This window comes from Antechinus flavipes, chromosome 1, assembly GCF_016432865.1.
Source record: "Antechinus flavipes isolate AdamAnt ecotype Samford, QLD, Australia chromosome 1, AdamAnt_v2, whole genome shotgun sequence".
In the NCBI taxonomy this organism is placed as follows: domain Eukaryota; kingdom Metazoa; phylum Chordata; class Mammalia; order Dasyuromorphia; family Dasyuridae; genus Antechinus; species Antechinus flavipes.
Window position 1 is genome coordinate 265043528 of NC_067398.1, and position 14443 is coordinate 265057970.

The 14443-nt window shown below is 35.1% G+C and overlaps 1 protein-coding gene across 1 annotated transcript in view; it reads right to left on the reverse strand.

Annotated features, from left to right (window-relative positions):
- The window catches only part of VPS35L (VPS35 endosomal protein sorting factor like), a 129656-nt gene extending 115413 nt beyond the window's left edge, over positions 1 to 14243 (reverse strand). The window contains exons 1-7 of the mRNA XM_051972391.1: positions 14177 to 14243; positions 13668 to 13892; positions 5603 to 5663; positions 4775 to 4874; positions 4015 to 4182; positions 2155 to 2277; positions 1295 to 1319 (exon numbers count right to left, since the gene is read on the reverse strand). Of these exons, the coding sequence (XP_051828351.1) occupies positions 1295 to 1319; positions 2155 to 2277; positions 4015 to 4182; positions 4775 to 4874; positions 5603 to 5663; positions 13668 to 13892; positions 14177 to 14243 (769 nt within the window). The remainder of the gene's footprint in view (positions 1 to 1294; positions 1320 to 2154; positions 2278 to 4014; positions 4183 to 4774; positions 4875 to 5602; positions 5664 to 13667; positions 13893 to 14176) is intronic.
- Between the last annotated feature and the right edge of the window lie 200 nt (positions 14244 to 14443).

Here is a 14443-nt window from a genome sequence, read left to right on the forward strand (position 1 = left end):
TCTCAAGATTTTCATAAATTTACATTATTTAGGATCTTTTCCTGCTAAGATCACATTTATAATAGAAGAATTGCTGCTGCAACATGATCAAATTACTAAAATTTCTGAAAACTTAACAAAAAACCAACAACAAATCAAGATACTGGGGACAATTTATCCACGTATTCAATATTCCACAGAAAAAATCTGAATTTACCACTACCAGTAACCATTACCTGATTTCATTCCATTCAAATACTTCCACTGAAATGAATATAAAACTGCACTTCTCATTTGCTTAACCACCATGTAAAAAAGGCCAAACTGAATGAAAACACAAATTATACATTGAGTTACTTCCAGGAGTCAAAGTGAATTGAAATGTTCCCTTTGGAGCATACACAAAAATTGCTACCCTAGTGAAACTAGCATTTCATTGATTGATTTATTCATTCAACAAGAATTTATTAAGCTCCCTCTAGGCTTAAGGCACTGGGTACTTGCTATATGAGGCACTAAGCCTATTCTGTTATATTACTTGAAAACAGGGAGTAGGCTTTCAAACATCTTCAGCCCAGCAATACTAGATCTAGTGGCTTTCAATCTCTTTGAATGTTGAAAAGTGATAGTATTTGTAGGCTCAGCCCAAGCCAGACCTCCTCTTCAATGCCTCATTTTTATCTTTTCCCAGAACCCTCAATCTCTCTGTCCAACTCCATTGCGCAGTGGTCTCATCAAACCTGCTACCAATTTTATCAGATTTTAAGAGATAAATGATAAATAAAAGCAATCAGAAAAAAAAGTTATCATTTGCATGGTTATTGGCCTTTTTTGAAAGGAACAAAGTCTAGAATCAAAAGTACTCTCCCCTCCCTCCCCTTGATGTTGGTAGCTATGTTTATGTCCCTAGAGCCAAGCAATGTGTCAGCTACCTAGTAACTACCTAATAAATGCATGTACAGTTGAATTAAATGATGGAATATTAAGATTAAACAAGATTGGGGAGCTATTCTTACATGGGTGGTCTATGAAATAATTTAGAATTCATATTAGCATCTTTATTTTTCCCCAGGGGTTAAGGGTCCTGATAAAGAGTAAAAAGAAATGCCTGTTTATTTATTTTTTATTTTATTTAAAATATTTGATCACTCAATAATAAGCATTTATTAAGTATATATTCATTCCTTCAATATTTACTATACAAATACCTGCTATATGTAATGACCTAAGAAATTAAGAGATCATACTGTCCGCAATCCAAAAGAATATTAGTTTATCAATTTCATCAATCAAGAAAAATCAATAACTAGCTTACCTTTCTCAGATCCCATAAACAGATTCTGTAGAGAAATAACATCAATTATTATAATGAAGATCAGACATTTATGGAATCATAGAATCTGAATCAGACAAAATGACTAAAGCCACAAAGTATGTATATGACCAAGTATCCCCTTTACAACATCTTCAAGTAGAAATTACAGAAGACTGAAACCTAAGTCTAAGGAGCAAAATCACACATCTAAATAAAATATTATGAACACCTATTCAAAGGTGAAAAATACTTTTTAACTGACAGAAGAACAAATTTCAAGGCAACTCATCAATAGGTCAGTAAGTAAAAAAATGCTTGATTATGTGGGGAGCCGGCACTAATCTACAGGTGATAAAGCCACATTCCTAAGACTCCTCTAACCTTGAACAAACAGACATCTAGATGCCTCCTGGAGCTTCCTACATCATCAAAGGCCTCTGGTTAACTCCTCTTTCGGCGGGAAACAAACCCTTTATCTAGGGTCTCCTCTGTACTGAGTTTGCACGACTCCCACTCCCTCACAAACCACCATAAATACTTGTACTTTTGCCCACAATAAACGAGACTTGATCAGAAAGCCTGTCTTGTCTCCCTTCTGCGCGTCTCTTGTCCCGCCCTTCCTCTTCTCTCTTCGCAGGGCCTTTTACACACACTGTCCAGCAGGTTCTGGACATGATTACAATTGTTTCCTACACTCTGCCACTGATTTGTGATAATAAGATTTTAGAAGACCTGACCAGCACCTTTTCTCCAAAATTTTAATATTAATGGCATAACAAACTTAGAAGAACTCAAACATAAGGAAAAAGAAGCATAAAATCCCAAGACCACCTTGAGACAAAAAGGAGCAGACAACTTACAATAGAGAGTTTTTCTGTTGTTGTGTATCTGGCAAGGATATCACCACGTTTGCTTGACCAAGGTTCAAAATCAGTTCCTACTAAGGAATTATCATCTCTGTCCCGTTTCTTTCTTGAGCCATCCTATGGATAAGAAAGACACAAAGAAAGAACTCAATAACAATAGATAAAACTGAAAAACAAAACAAAGCAAAACAAAAAAAATCTCACAACCTTTTAAGAGTCTTCTTAGGCAGGCAATTCAGGCAGGTCATGCCTTGTTCTGCAAAAGAATGCTCCTAAAATTATATGAATTGATGAAGAGAGAAACGAGCAGAACCAGAACACTGTACACAGAAACATCAATAATGGAACAATAAGCGACAATGAAAGACTTAGTTTCTCTGGTCAATATTATGATCCATGACAATTCCAAAGAACTTATGATGAAAAATATTATCCACCTCCAAAAAGAGAACTGATGATCTCTGAATACAAATTGAAGCACATTTTTCCACTTTATTTTTCTTGTCTTTTTTTTTTCCTTTGGTAATTGCAACATAGCTAATTTGAAAATACGTCTTGCCTAATTTCATGTGTATTGTATTTCTTTTTTTCTCAATGGGAAGAGGGGTGGAAGAACAGATTTGAAATAAGAAATGATTTTTTAAAAAATTATTAATCTAATATAAAAATGTTAATTGGTTTATAACCTATTATTGATGTTGTCTTTCAATAAATTAGCTTACAAAAAAAAAAAAAGAATATTCCTTTTCACCTGCTACTCAATAGAGCTGGAGAAAAAAACCATGAAATCATGTTGACTGGGTCCATTGCAAATTTATGTTACATAATTTCAACTGAGCCCCATTGAAAAAAAAACAATCTTTTTATACCACCCTTATTGATTCACTATTGTAACTCACCAAAGCAGTAACTATTCTAAACATTTTGATCCTTTCTCAAATCTTGAATAGTATCTTTACCCCATACCATCAGCTTAGAACCCTGACTCATACTTATTTGAAAAAATTAAGACCATTCAGTCAAATTCCCTCATTTCTCATCCTCCTCATCTCAAACAATGATGTTGCCCTTCTCCTTGGCAAAGTTTCGTTAGTGATCTTATCAGTTCCCCTATATACAATGATTATGTCCATACAGATAATTCTCAGATGTATTTATCCAACCCTAACCTTTCTGCTGTCCTCTTGTCTTTCATCTCCAACTATTTCAACCTGTAGAAATTTTTCCTGTAGAAATCCCAAACTTGACATGACTCACACTGAATTTATCATGAATTCCTGTTTATTTCTATCTTCACAATACCTCTTCTATACATCCCTTTTTCTGTCCTATCACCCTAACACAAACTTTTATCAGCTTACACCCATACAACTTCAATAGTTTTTTAATTGGTCTCACTGCCTCAAGTTTCTCTCCTCTTTGGTACATTCTCCACTCTATTGCCAAAGTGATCATTCTAAAATTCAGATCTGACTATATCACTCTGCAATTGAGTAAATTCCAGTGGTTCCTGTTACCTCCAAAATCAAAGATAAAATCCCTTGGTTGTAAAACCCTTTCCTATTCTCCCCAATCTTCTTATGCTCCACTAGTTTCCCCATACTCTACAGTCCAGCAACAGTGGATATCTTATTCCCTAAACAAATTACCTCATCTCTTCATTTTGTGCCTTTTCACTAACTGAACCTTAACAATGAATATTCTTTTTCTTTATCATCAATGCCTAATTTCCCTAGCTTTCTTCAAGTCTCAATTCAAACCCTACTTTTTTCACATAAAAGTATTTCCTAAAAATGGAGAAATGACAACACTGAACTCCTTCCTTGATTAAAAAAAACAACAACATGTTATTACCATATTAACTGTAGTAGTTACTGGATCTGCTATTGCTGCAAACATGGAGAGTGGATCAGTACCATCAAGAACACTGCTCAACGGGTCCACCATTGAGCTTGAGGAAGAAGATGAAGTAGAAGAAGTACTTCCTTTCCTCCCCATTTTCTTGGTCTTTGATTCTATGACCTGTGGGAAAATTTTTAAGAGATTTTACTATTCTTCCTAATCAAACAACAAAATGACTTTAGAATTTTCTCTTTTGAAAAAAATAGATGACTCAGTTGTACCAACTTACTTATGTAAATCTGATATTGTTGTTTTTGTTAATAATGAACACCCTGTGCAGAGTATATTAAATCAACTATCTCCTTCAGTCATCTCATACTATCATCATCCATATGATACATATTCTCACAGACATTTTTTAAAGTAGCATGTCCATAAGACAAACAATAGTGAAGTTTTCTTTTGAAAACAGCTATAGAAAAAGTTCCTTATTTGAACAAAGCCTTAACCATGATCTTTCTTTTCTAATTGTAGATGGCAAGAAGAAACTAGATTCATCCCTCCTCCACCCCTGAAATAAATCAAATGTCCAAGTTAATTCTACTAATATGAAAGGAAGTAATAGTTGTAGGCAATATAAGGAACAAAATAAAAGTCAAACACAGAGATACCAGTCACAATGCCATAATAAACTTCCAATAATGAACAGAAAAAGCCAAAGGAAGATATCAGTATTTTCAGTCAATGAGAATATCATGCATAATAAACTTACAATTATAGGTTTCAGTGGATGATAATCTCCAAAGTCCAGGGGTACAATCTCTGGCCTACATGATTCAAATTCAGTTTTGTAGTTTCTCTGCCTCGAATGCCTATTAAAGACATGTATACAAAAATCAAACCGTTAATAAAACCCAATATAAATAAACATTTCTTGCTGGGCTAATAAGAATCACAAGTTGTTACACTTGAAAGAGAGCTCTTAAGAGATCACCTATCTTAATCCCCTCATTTTATTAATAGGGAAAATGAAGTCAGTGGAGAAATGCCCTCTTTATGATCAAAAAGCTGATTATTAACTTGTCTAGAATTGCACCTGCCTTAACAGGGTTTTTAGCCCTCTAGCCTAAGGAATCAAATGATCTTATTCCTATACACTTTCCATTTACCAAAATTAGTTTTAAGAAAGACGAGTAACAAATAAATACCCTACAATAGCACAAACTATGTAACACCCTTAATTTTTAAAAAAAGATAAGTTTTTTTTTTTTAAACTATAGCATGTTTCTAAGAATAGCAAGGTACTCTTATGGGTTTAACTGTAAAACAAAAAGCTCTTTCACAAAAAAATTTCATTATCTCAAACACTACAGTGAATAAAAGATAAACTCACAAGTAGTTCAAGAGATACAAAAACATATAACCCACAAATTCAAGTTTTTCCATAATCATTTTTATTTTTTAATCTGGTTCATTCTTTTTAATGAGGTAGCACAGTTTAGTAGAGATAATACTGAAGCACAGAAAACTGAGGTTCAAAAATCACTTCTGATATTTAATGACTAGAAGACGGTGAGGGAATCATTTAACTTCTGTGTACCTCAAACCATTCTCTAAGTCTCCATGATGAAAATGGAGGAAGTTCACAAAACCTGAACTTTCTTTAACAAGAGGAAAAGGCAGAAAAATTAAAAAGTAATGCAGATTAAATACTCAGAAATGTCTTGTCAAAATAATTAAAGCAGCTCATTCTAACAATTCCAAAGAAAACAGGGTTTGACTTTTTTTCCTATTTTTAAAGTATTTTTTCCCAATTACATGTAAAGATAAAAAAAATTCATTTAAATAAAAATTTTGAGTTCCAAATTTTTCTCCTTCTCTGACCCTCCCCAAAATGATAATCAATTTGATGTAGGTTATATATGTGCAGCCATGTAAAACATATTTCCATTTTAGTCATGTTGTGAAAGAAGTAGAGCAAAAAGAAAAAAGAACACACACACACGGAAAAAGTGAAATTAGTATACTTTGATCTGCATTCAGAATCCATCAATTTTTTCTCTGGATATGGATATGGATAATAAATCTTTTGGAATTATCTTAAATCACTGTATATTGCAGAGAAGAGCTAAGTCACTCATAGTTGACCATCATATAATATTGCTGTTACAAGGTATAGCATTCTCCTGGTTCTGCTCACTTCCCTTTGCAGCAGTGCAAGTAAGTTTTTCCAGGTTTTTCTGAAATTCACCTGTTCATCATTCATTATGGCATAAAAGTACCATAAATTATTTAGCATTTCCCATTTAAAGGGCGTCTCCTCAATTTCCAATTCTTTGCCACCACAAAAAGAGCTGCTATAAATATTTTTGTACAAGTCAGTCCTGGTCTTTGGACACAGTTCTATATTGCTCTCCAGAATGGTTAGACCAGTTCACAACTCTCCCAACAGTGCATTAGTAGCATAATTTTCCCACATCTTCTCCAACATTTAGCATTTTCCTTTTCTGTCATATTAGCCAAGTTAACAGGTGTGAAGTAGCACCTCAGAGTTGTTTTAATTTGCATTACTCTAATCAACAGTGATTTAGAACACTTTTTTCATATGATAGCTTTGATTTCTTCATCTGAAAACTGAAAAAGTCATATCCTTTGACTATTTTTGATTTCTACTTCTTGACAGTAAGGCTATTAAAATGTCTTCCTTTTTCACCAGGATCCTAGACATGCAAACATATACTTCTAGTTCCTATTCAATGGATTTATACTCTGAAGGAGGCAAGTAAAAATTAAAGTAAATGACTCATGACAATTAAATCTTAATATGTTATTTTTGAGTATTTCTCCTACAACTCAATCTTTAAAATCAGAAACTATTGTACACATGCTTAATGGCAAAATGTCAAAACAAGTATAAAACTATACCTAAATTTAAAATTTAACGATAACCACAGAATCACCAGATTTGGTAATGATCTTGACAGGAACTATATAGCTTTAACTTCTGATTACCAACTAAGCCATCAAAGATTTTTTTCTCTCTCTTCATCTAAGTACAGAGGAGAAGCAAAACCTCAACCATGAACTCCAGCATTTCACAACTGGAGATTTCCTGAGATGCTTCAAACCAGGGAAGAAGAATAAAACCCAATAGGCATGCTAATCTGTCCTCTTTACTTTTTGTTTTCTTAATCTCTAATTTCCTGTTCCCACTTCCAAACCCTACAAAAGCTGCAACCCTTTGAATTGTTAGTAATATCTATTTTCCTCACCCTCCAATCTACCATTTCCTTTCATGAGTTCATTATCTTTTGCTAATACTTACCCTTTTTTTTTTTTTGTACTCATTTATTCTCCTTAATGAAATGGGGCAAAGAATAATCTCCTTATATAGCACTTTTAGATGTTATTTCTAAAGAAACTTAATAGGAAAAGAGAGGAATGGTCACTGACATAGGGAACTAGTTCCCTGTTGAGGAAAGCCTATCAACTCTTTAAGACTTTAAAATGAAGGTACCAACCAGCATTGGTGGAAGGAAAGGAAGGTGCTAAAATCACAATATGAATCCCTTTTAGAGCAAACTAGAGAAAAAGAGACAGAAAGAGAACAGCAAATGTGGTAACCTGAGTACCAAAAAGCCCAAGAGAAATGCACTCTGATTTTGTTACCAGGGTGCATCTGCTTGATCTGAAACTCAAACCAAAAAATGAGAACCTGCAAGAACAAACACCAAAGCTAGATTAGGTAAGAGACAGTACAAGGGAGGTGTCTAAAAACAGAATGCAATTCAATAGAAGCGGAGTGTTGTGGTAAATTGACTAGTAGACTTGGAATAATATCTCAGTTCAAATCCCACCTCTAAAATTTACTCTGTGATTCTGGACTTAAACTCTGATTTTATTGGTATAGACAAGGAAACTCCCTCTAGCAATGCAGATCTTAGTGAGTTGCCTATGGCAATAAGACATCAAATGACTAGCCAGAGACACAGCTCTTACCTCAAAGGTAGAACTAAAAAGAACCCAGGTTTTCCTGGCTCAGGCCAAGCTTTCTATTCACAAGATCATAAGGTTATTTAATCCTCTATGAGGATTAAAGAAGATACATGTGTAAAATGCTATATAAATGGGAGCTAGCATTTGGTAGTTATTATATAGCACACATTATATTTTGGAAAATGCCTAATTACGGATTATTCTTAGAATTTTTTTTAATACGTGATAAAACAATTCCCAAGGTTAGAAAAATATATTAAAACAATAAACAGATGGCTTAGAATATTGCTCTGCACACAGATGTATACAAATGTTGACATTTCATACTGGCCAATCAATTCAACGAACCACCTGGTGCTGTTTCCCAGTAATGGCTGACTTTGGGACTACTTTTTAATTACTGAAAGTATTTGTTATTTTATCAGTGTAGAAAACTCCTGGTAAAGAAATGCAGAACTTTACTTTTGTGTGATTTCTCTGGTGTCAGGGAATTCCCTAGTCTACTGAGAGATCACAGAAAATCTGTGACCAAAAGAGCACTTAAATGAAGGTCTTTCTTGGCTCTAAGCTGAAGACTGCTCTCCAGCTACAACCCCAAGTTGCTTGCCAAAGCACTAATATAGATACAATATATACAATATTCAGTCAGCAATTTGGGAAATACAATGAATAAAGCTGAAGGCATGTCTGACCTATAGCTGAATTTGTGTTCTTTCCTCCTTCATATATTTTGTCCTACTATCCCCAACACCTGTGTAAACAGATTAAAACAGCAGCGAGTGATTTCACAATCTGTGGTTCAAAATGAAACATAGCTAGTTTAACATGGGGGAAAGCGGGGAAGCAATCTTCTAAATGTATCCAAGAGAAGGGTACAAGGTTCCTAAATTATTGTAACTTCCTCTTGGATACATTTATTCCAATAAATCTTTCAAGCTCCGTGTCCTTCTGAGAGTGATAAAAGTAAAGTGTCTTCTTTATTAAAAATAATAATAAAGTCAATAAAAAAAGATGATGATTTCAGAAAAATCTGGAAAGACATAAACTGGACCTGAAGAAGTAAAGTGAACAGAACAAGAATATTGTACATAGTAATGGAAGCACTGAATGATGAACTATGAATGACTTAACTATTCTCAGCATTAAAAAAAAAAAATCCAATACAATCCCAGAGGACTGGTGATGAAAAATGCTATCCACTTCTAGAGAAAGAACTGAGAGAGAACTGAATACAGACCAAAGCATATTTTTCATTCTCTTTTTTTGTTCAAGTTTTCTTTCATGAAATAACTAAAATCTAAATACATTTTACATGATTGCACATGAATAACCCATATTAGATTGCTTACCACCTCAAAGAAGGGTGGGAAGAGAGGAAGGGAAAGAATTTGAAACTCAAAAGTTTTTAAAAGTGAATGTTAAAAATCATTTTTATATGCAATTGGGAGAGGGATACTATTTTTAAAAGCTAAGATCAAACTTCCAATATATTTTATGAAATATTTCTTTTCCAAATTTTTCAGAGGTAGAATATATTTGATTGTATTTGCCTTATTTCTCTATGTGAGAAATAAGTTTTCCTTTCTGAATTGTCATCTAAAGTTTTCACTGCAGGCTATCATGTTTTTCCTTGTTTTCTCTATTAACTTAGTATTCCTACTACTGGAAAATAGAAACATTTCTTACGATTGCAGAAGTTAAACTGTTTTTTGTAAATTAAATAGCGCCCTCTATTGGACAGCTGAATATATACAAATTTTCAAGGGTGCTAGGCAGTTGATAAAAGGGATGCCAGTACAGCTTACATATCAATGTCTTATGTTAAAAAGCTGACTTCCTATTTTAAATTGCCATTTGTATAACAGAATCTATTATTATTTATTCAGTTTGCCCTACTATTTCCTCAAATTTGAACTATTTAAATCTACTAGAAAACATTAGTAGTTAGTAAAAAGTGACTTTTTTTCTTAGCCACAATACTTTTTAAAGACAACCACATTGACTTACATGAACTGATGATGAGTGAAATGAGCAGGACCGGGAGTTCATTATATACTTCAACAACAATATTATATGATGATCAATTCGGATGGACATGGATGGTGAGATGAACCAAATCAGTTCCAATAGAGTAGTAATGAATTGAACCAGCGAAAGAACTCTGGGAGACGACTATGAACCACTACATAGAATTCCCAATCCCTCTATTTTTATCCGCCTGCATTTTTTATTTCCTTCACAGACTAATTGTACACTATTTCAAAGTCTGATTCTTTTTGTACAGCAAAATAACTGGACATGTAGTATACATATATTGTATTCGACTTAAACTTTAATATATTTAACATGTATTGGTCAACCTGCCACCTAGGGGGAGAGGGTGGGGGGAAGGAAGGGAAAAGTTGGAACAAAAGGTTTTGCAACTTTCAATGCTAAAAAATTACCCATGTATATATATTGTAAATAAAAAAAAAAAAGACAACCACATTACTACCCTTTAGGGTCTAATATTTCTCTCTCTTTTTTTTTAAGTGGAGGAGGAGAAGTGGGAAGGAGAAAAAAAACTGCTGATATTGGAAAATATGTGTGTGTGTGTATGTATATGTATATACATATACACACACACACACATATTTTCTGATTTTTGAGCAGAGCTTTGAAGGAAGCTCAAGATGCTAAGGGAAAGAGGAAGAAGAACATTTTAAATAAATGCAAAAGCATGGAGATGGAATATCATGTTTGAGAAACAACAGTTTTAGCCAATTCAGCTAAACTTTAGAGAAGGTGTAATACACCTGAAATAAATATTGAAGCCAGATTGTTAACAGTTTTAAATGCCAAATAGTTTTATATTGGATCCTAAAGGTAATTAGGAGCAACTGAAGTTATTGAACAGGGAATGGTATAGTCAAATCTGTACTACAGAAATAATTATATGCTTTAGAAATAACTATAAAATATATTTATTTGTAAAACATAATATAACAATAAACATAACTATAACTATAAAATAATTCTCCTGTTTAAGAAATACATATATATGTATGTATATATAAATATAAAGTATAAATTTTTAAAAGTCTAATCTTTCTTTAATTCTCCCTGATATATCTGGGCTAATGACTTGACTATAAAAAAAAGTCTTGGTAACAATGGATGAAAATTTCACCTATGATTCAGGTAGTACTCAAGGCAGATCTGCTCCTGCATCACATTGTGTCTATATGCATAATAGCAAGCATTTATATAACAGGTTAAGGTTTGGAAAATATTTTATATTTGATTGTCATAACAATCCTGTAAGGCAGGTACTATTATTTTGCTCACTTTGCACATAAGAAAACTGAAGCAAACAGAAGTGACTTGCCTAGGGTCCCACAGCTACTACACATGATTCAAACTCAGGTCTTTCTAACTCCAAGTCCACCTCTCTACATAATATTCCAACTAAGACAGACAAAAATGCAAAAGTATTTACTAGGGTTACCTAAGTGGGGAGGTGGGGAAGAAAGGAGAAAATGTTCTGGATCAGAAATTTCCTTACCCACGTTATTTCATATGACAAAAACTGGAATGGACTACTGAACCTAAGCAGAAGTTCATAGCATTTCTAACCCATAATGCTTCTTTTGGCTTTTGATTGAAGGAAAAGAGCCACCATCCCCCCCTCCAAAAAAAAAATCTTATTGCCATTACTAATTGACACTTGTCTCGCTACCCTCAGGAGAACAAATCAACAAGCATTTATTTAGTGCTTATTATGTGCCAGGCAATCAATCAATATTTATTGAGTGCCTACTGTATGCCAAGCACAGTCCTAAGAACCTAAATTCTTTGAGAGAAAAGACTATTACTGGGGGGTTTTTCCCCCTCCGCCCCAGTAGCCAACAATGTCTGGCACATAGTAGGTGCTCAGGTGATGACAACAGGAACAGTTTCCCCCTTCTCAAATTCTCATGGACATCATCAGACTAGACTCAACAAAAACTAGCTCTCTGTGAGCTTGATAGAATGTTTCAGTGGAATCATAATTTATTGATTCATTGTATCCCCAAAGTGCTGTTTTCTCCTCCGTGATTTTGGTTAAGACAAAAAATATGTTTGAACACCACATAATTGTTAGGAATAACTAATGCGTTGTGAAAAAAAATTATAATCCAGAAACAAGTTTAGAGACTGAACTAGACTCAAATAAAAGAAATAAAATTAGAGACAAATGTAGTCTTGCTCTTAAATTTCTAGTAATCAACTACTTAAATGCAGTTTAGATGAGATATGTCTTACCACCATTTAAAATGAAGACTAAGAAAATTTAGTTAAATACAAGTTACATATTATTCAATTATATGAAATGATTATTTAAAAAATCTTAATACAATCTTATGTGCCAGTAACAGAAGTAGTGATATAAAAGAGTAATAATACTATCACTGGAAAATCTACATCAAAAGCACTATCTTCAATTTTATTTACATTTTATGAGGGACATGAAATACTGGATTATATCCAGAATAGGGTAGAGACAGTAAGTCTAATAAAAATCAAAACACATGAGGAAATATTAAAGATTTTAAGCTGAAAAAGAGAAAACATGAAAACTTTCTTCAACTTTTTGACGGAGTATAACAAGGAAGAGGAATTGGGTTTATTTGGACTTGGCCCAAGCTCACTGGAAGAAGTCATAAAATGGATGATTTTAAAGCAAGATGTGACCAAAAATAAACAAATCAAAAACAATTTTTAAAATATTTCTCTAATAATTAGCATGTCTAAAAATGGAACAGATTGTCTTCTTATGTAGAAAAAATATGTTCAAGGAGAATATGCTTTATAACATACCAAAAAATAAAAAGGTTTAAAGCTGATTTCTCCGTAAGAGTAAGACACTGGATTAGAATGTTGCTAAAGCATCTTCAATTCAAAAATTGAAAGGAAACACTGAAGAGTGGAAAAAACCTTTAATTCTTGAGCCCAGCGGCCTGTGTATGAATTCCTCCTCAGTCCTTAATACCCGTGCGCATTTGGGATCTAAATTCCACCGCAGTTCTTACATTCTGTGATTCTGGTTTATTTTAAAGCTGCTATCCTCCCATTTGAGAATATAACTAAGGTAGGGCACCACCCTCCCCGCCAAAAAGCTAGTCCTAACAACCCGGATACTCCAGTCCAAGAAGCCTTGAAACAACGTGTACCTCGGACAAAGAAAAACAGGGGTGAGTGTAATATAACGAAAGAAAAAAAAAAAATAGCTGAATTTGGAGGAGGGAGGTCTGGGTTCAAATTCTGATTCCGGTTTTTGCTGGCTGTGCATTCTTGGTCAAGTCACGACATCAGAGCCCCAATTTCCTAATCTGTAAAAGGGGGCGTTAACCTTCTCAAGCTTCTAGCACATCGAAGGGTGCAGAAGGGCTGGAGAAGACAGGAATGGGCAAAAAGTGGGGATGGGGAGGATTCTGTCGTCTTGGCAACAGAGTGGGAGAGGAGAGAGGAAGGGTTCCCCCTCCTACAACATCGCCCCAATCCTTCACGGCCGCTCATGCCCCAGCCCAGCCCTCCCCGAGTCCCGCTAATTAAATGCTCCCACTCCCCACACACACATATGCAAAACAAGAGAGGACCCGTTCACTCCAACCTCCCGACAATTCAGCCCGGGTGGGTCCCTAGCTTACCATGGAAAGGTAGCCATCTTCCTTTGTCACATGACCGCCTCCGCCCCGCATGGCCTCGCCCTTTTAATCTCCTCCTGCCGCCATCTTTGTGAAGGGCAGAGTCGCTACGGGGCGGGTTTGAGGTGCGCGAAGCTCTCCCGGGTCTAGAACGGAGGGAGCGGAGAAGGTGCCTGCGCCCTCTAGGCGACGGGAAGGGGATCTTCCTAAGAGAAATGTCCCGAGAGCCTTAAGGTAGGGAAATGGAGCCGAAAATTGGCGTCCCTCAGGAATTCTTATGGAAATGATGGCAGTGCTGCTGGCCAGAGAAGCCAGGAAATGGAGAGGAACTAGATCATTGTAGGCATGGGGGACAACCACTGAAAACGTCCAGAGTCAGGAGATGGAAGGTTGGAGTGTCGTGTTTGATGAACAGCAAGGAGGATAGTGTTATTGGAATATAGAATTGTTCGGTCGTGTCCGAGCCTTTGTGGCTGGCCATTTCCTTTTCCAGGTAGAGTTAAATGACTTGCCCAAGATCACACACTTGCTGGACTCTAACCCTGGTCTTTCTAAATCTACTCCCGGTAACCTATCCATTACACCACCAGGACAAAGCCCACTTCGTTATCAGAGACTGGAGAAAAGGTGAGAGAAAGGCTTGATGTGAAGTGGGTTCAGTGAACAAGAAAAAAGGAAACTCCTGATGAAGGGTCTGGTTTTTTCGGAAAAATAAGAGTTAAGGTCCTTAGCTGACAGTATGAGGGGGAAGACGGGTACAGGATACTTGAATTGAGAAG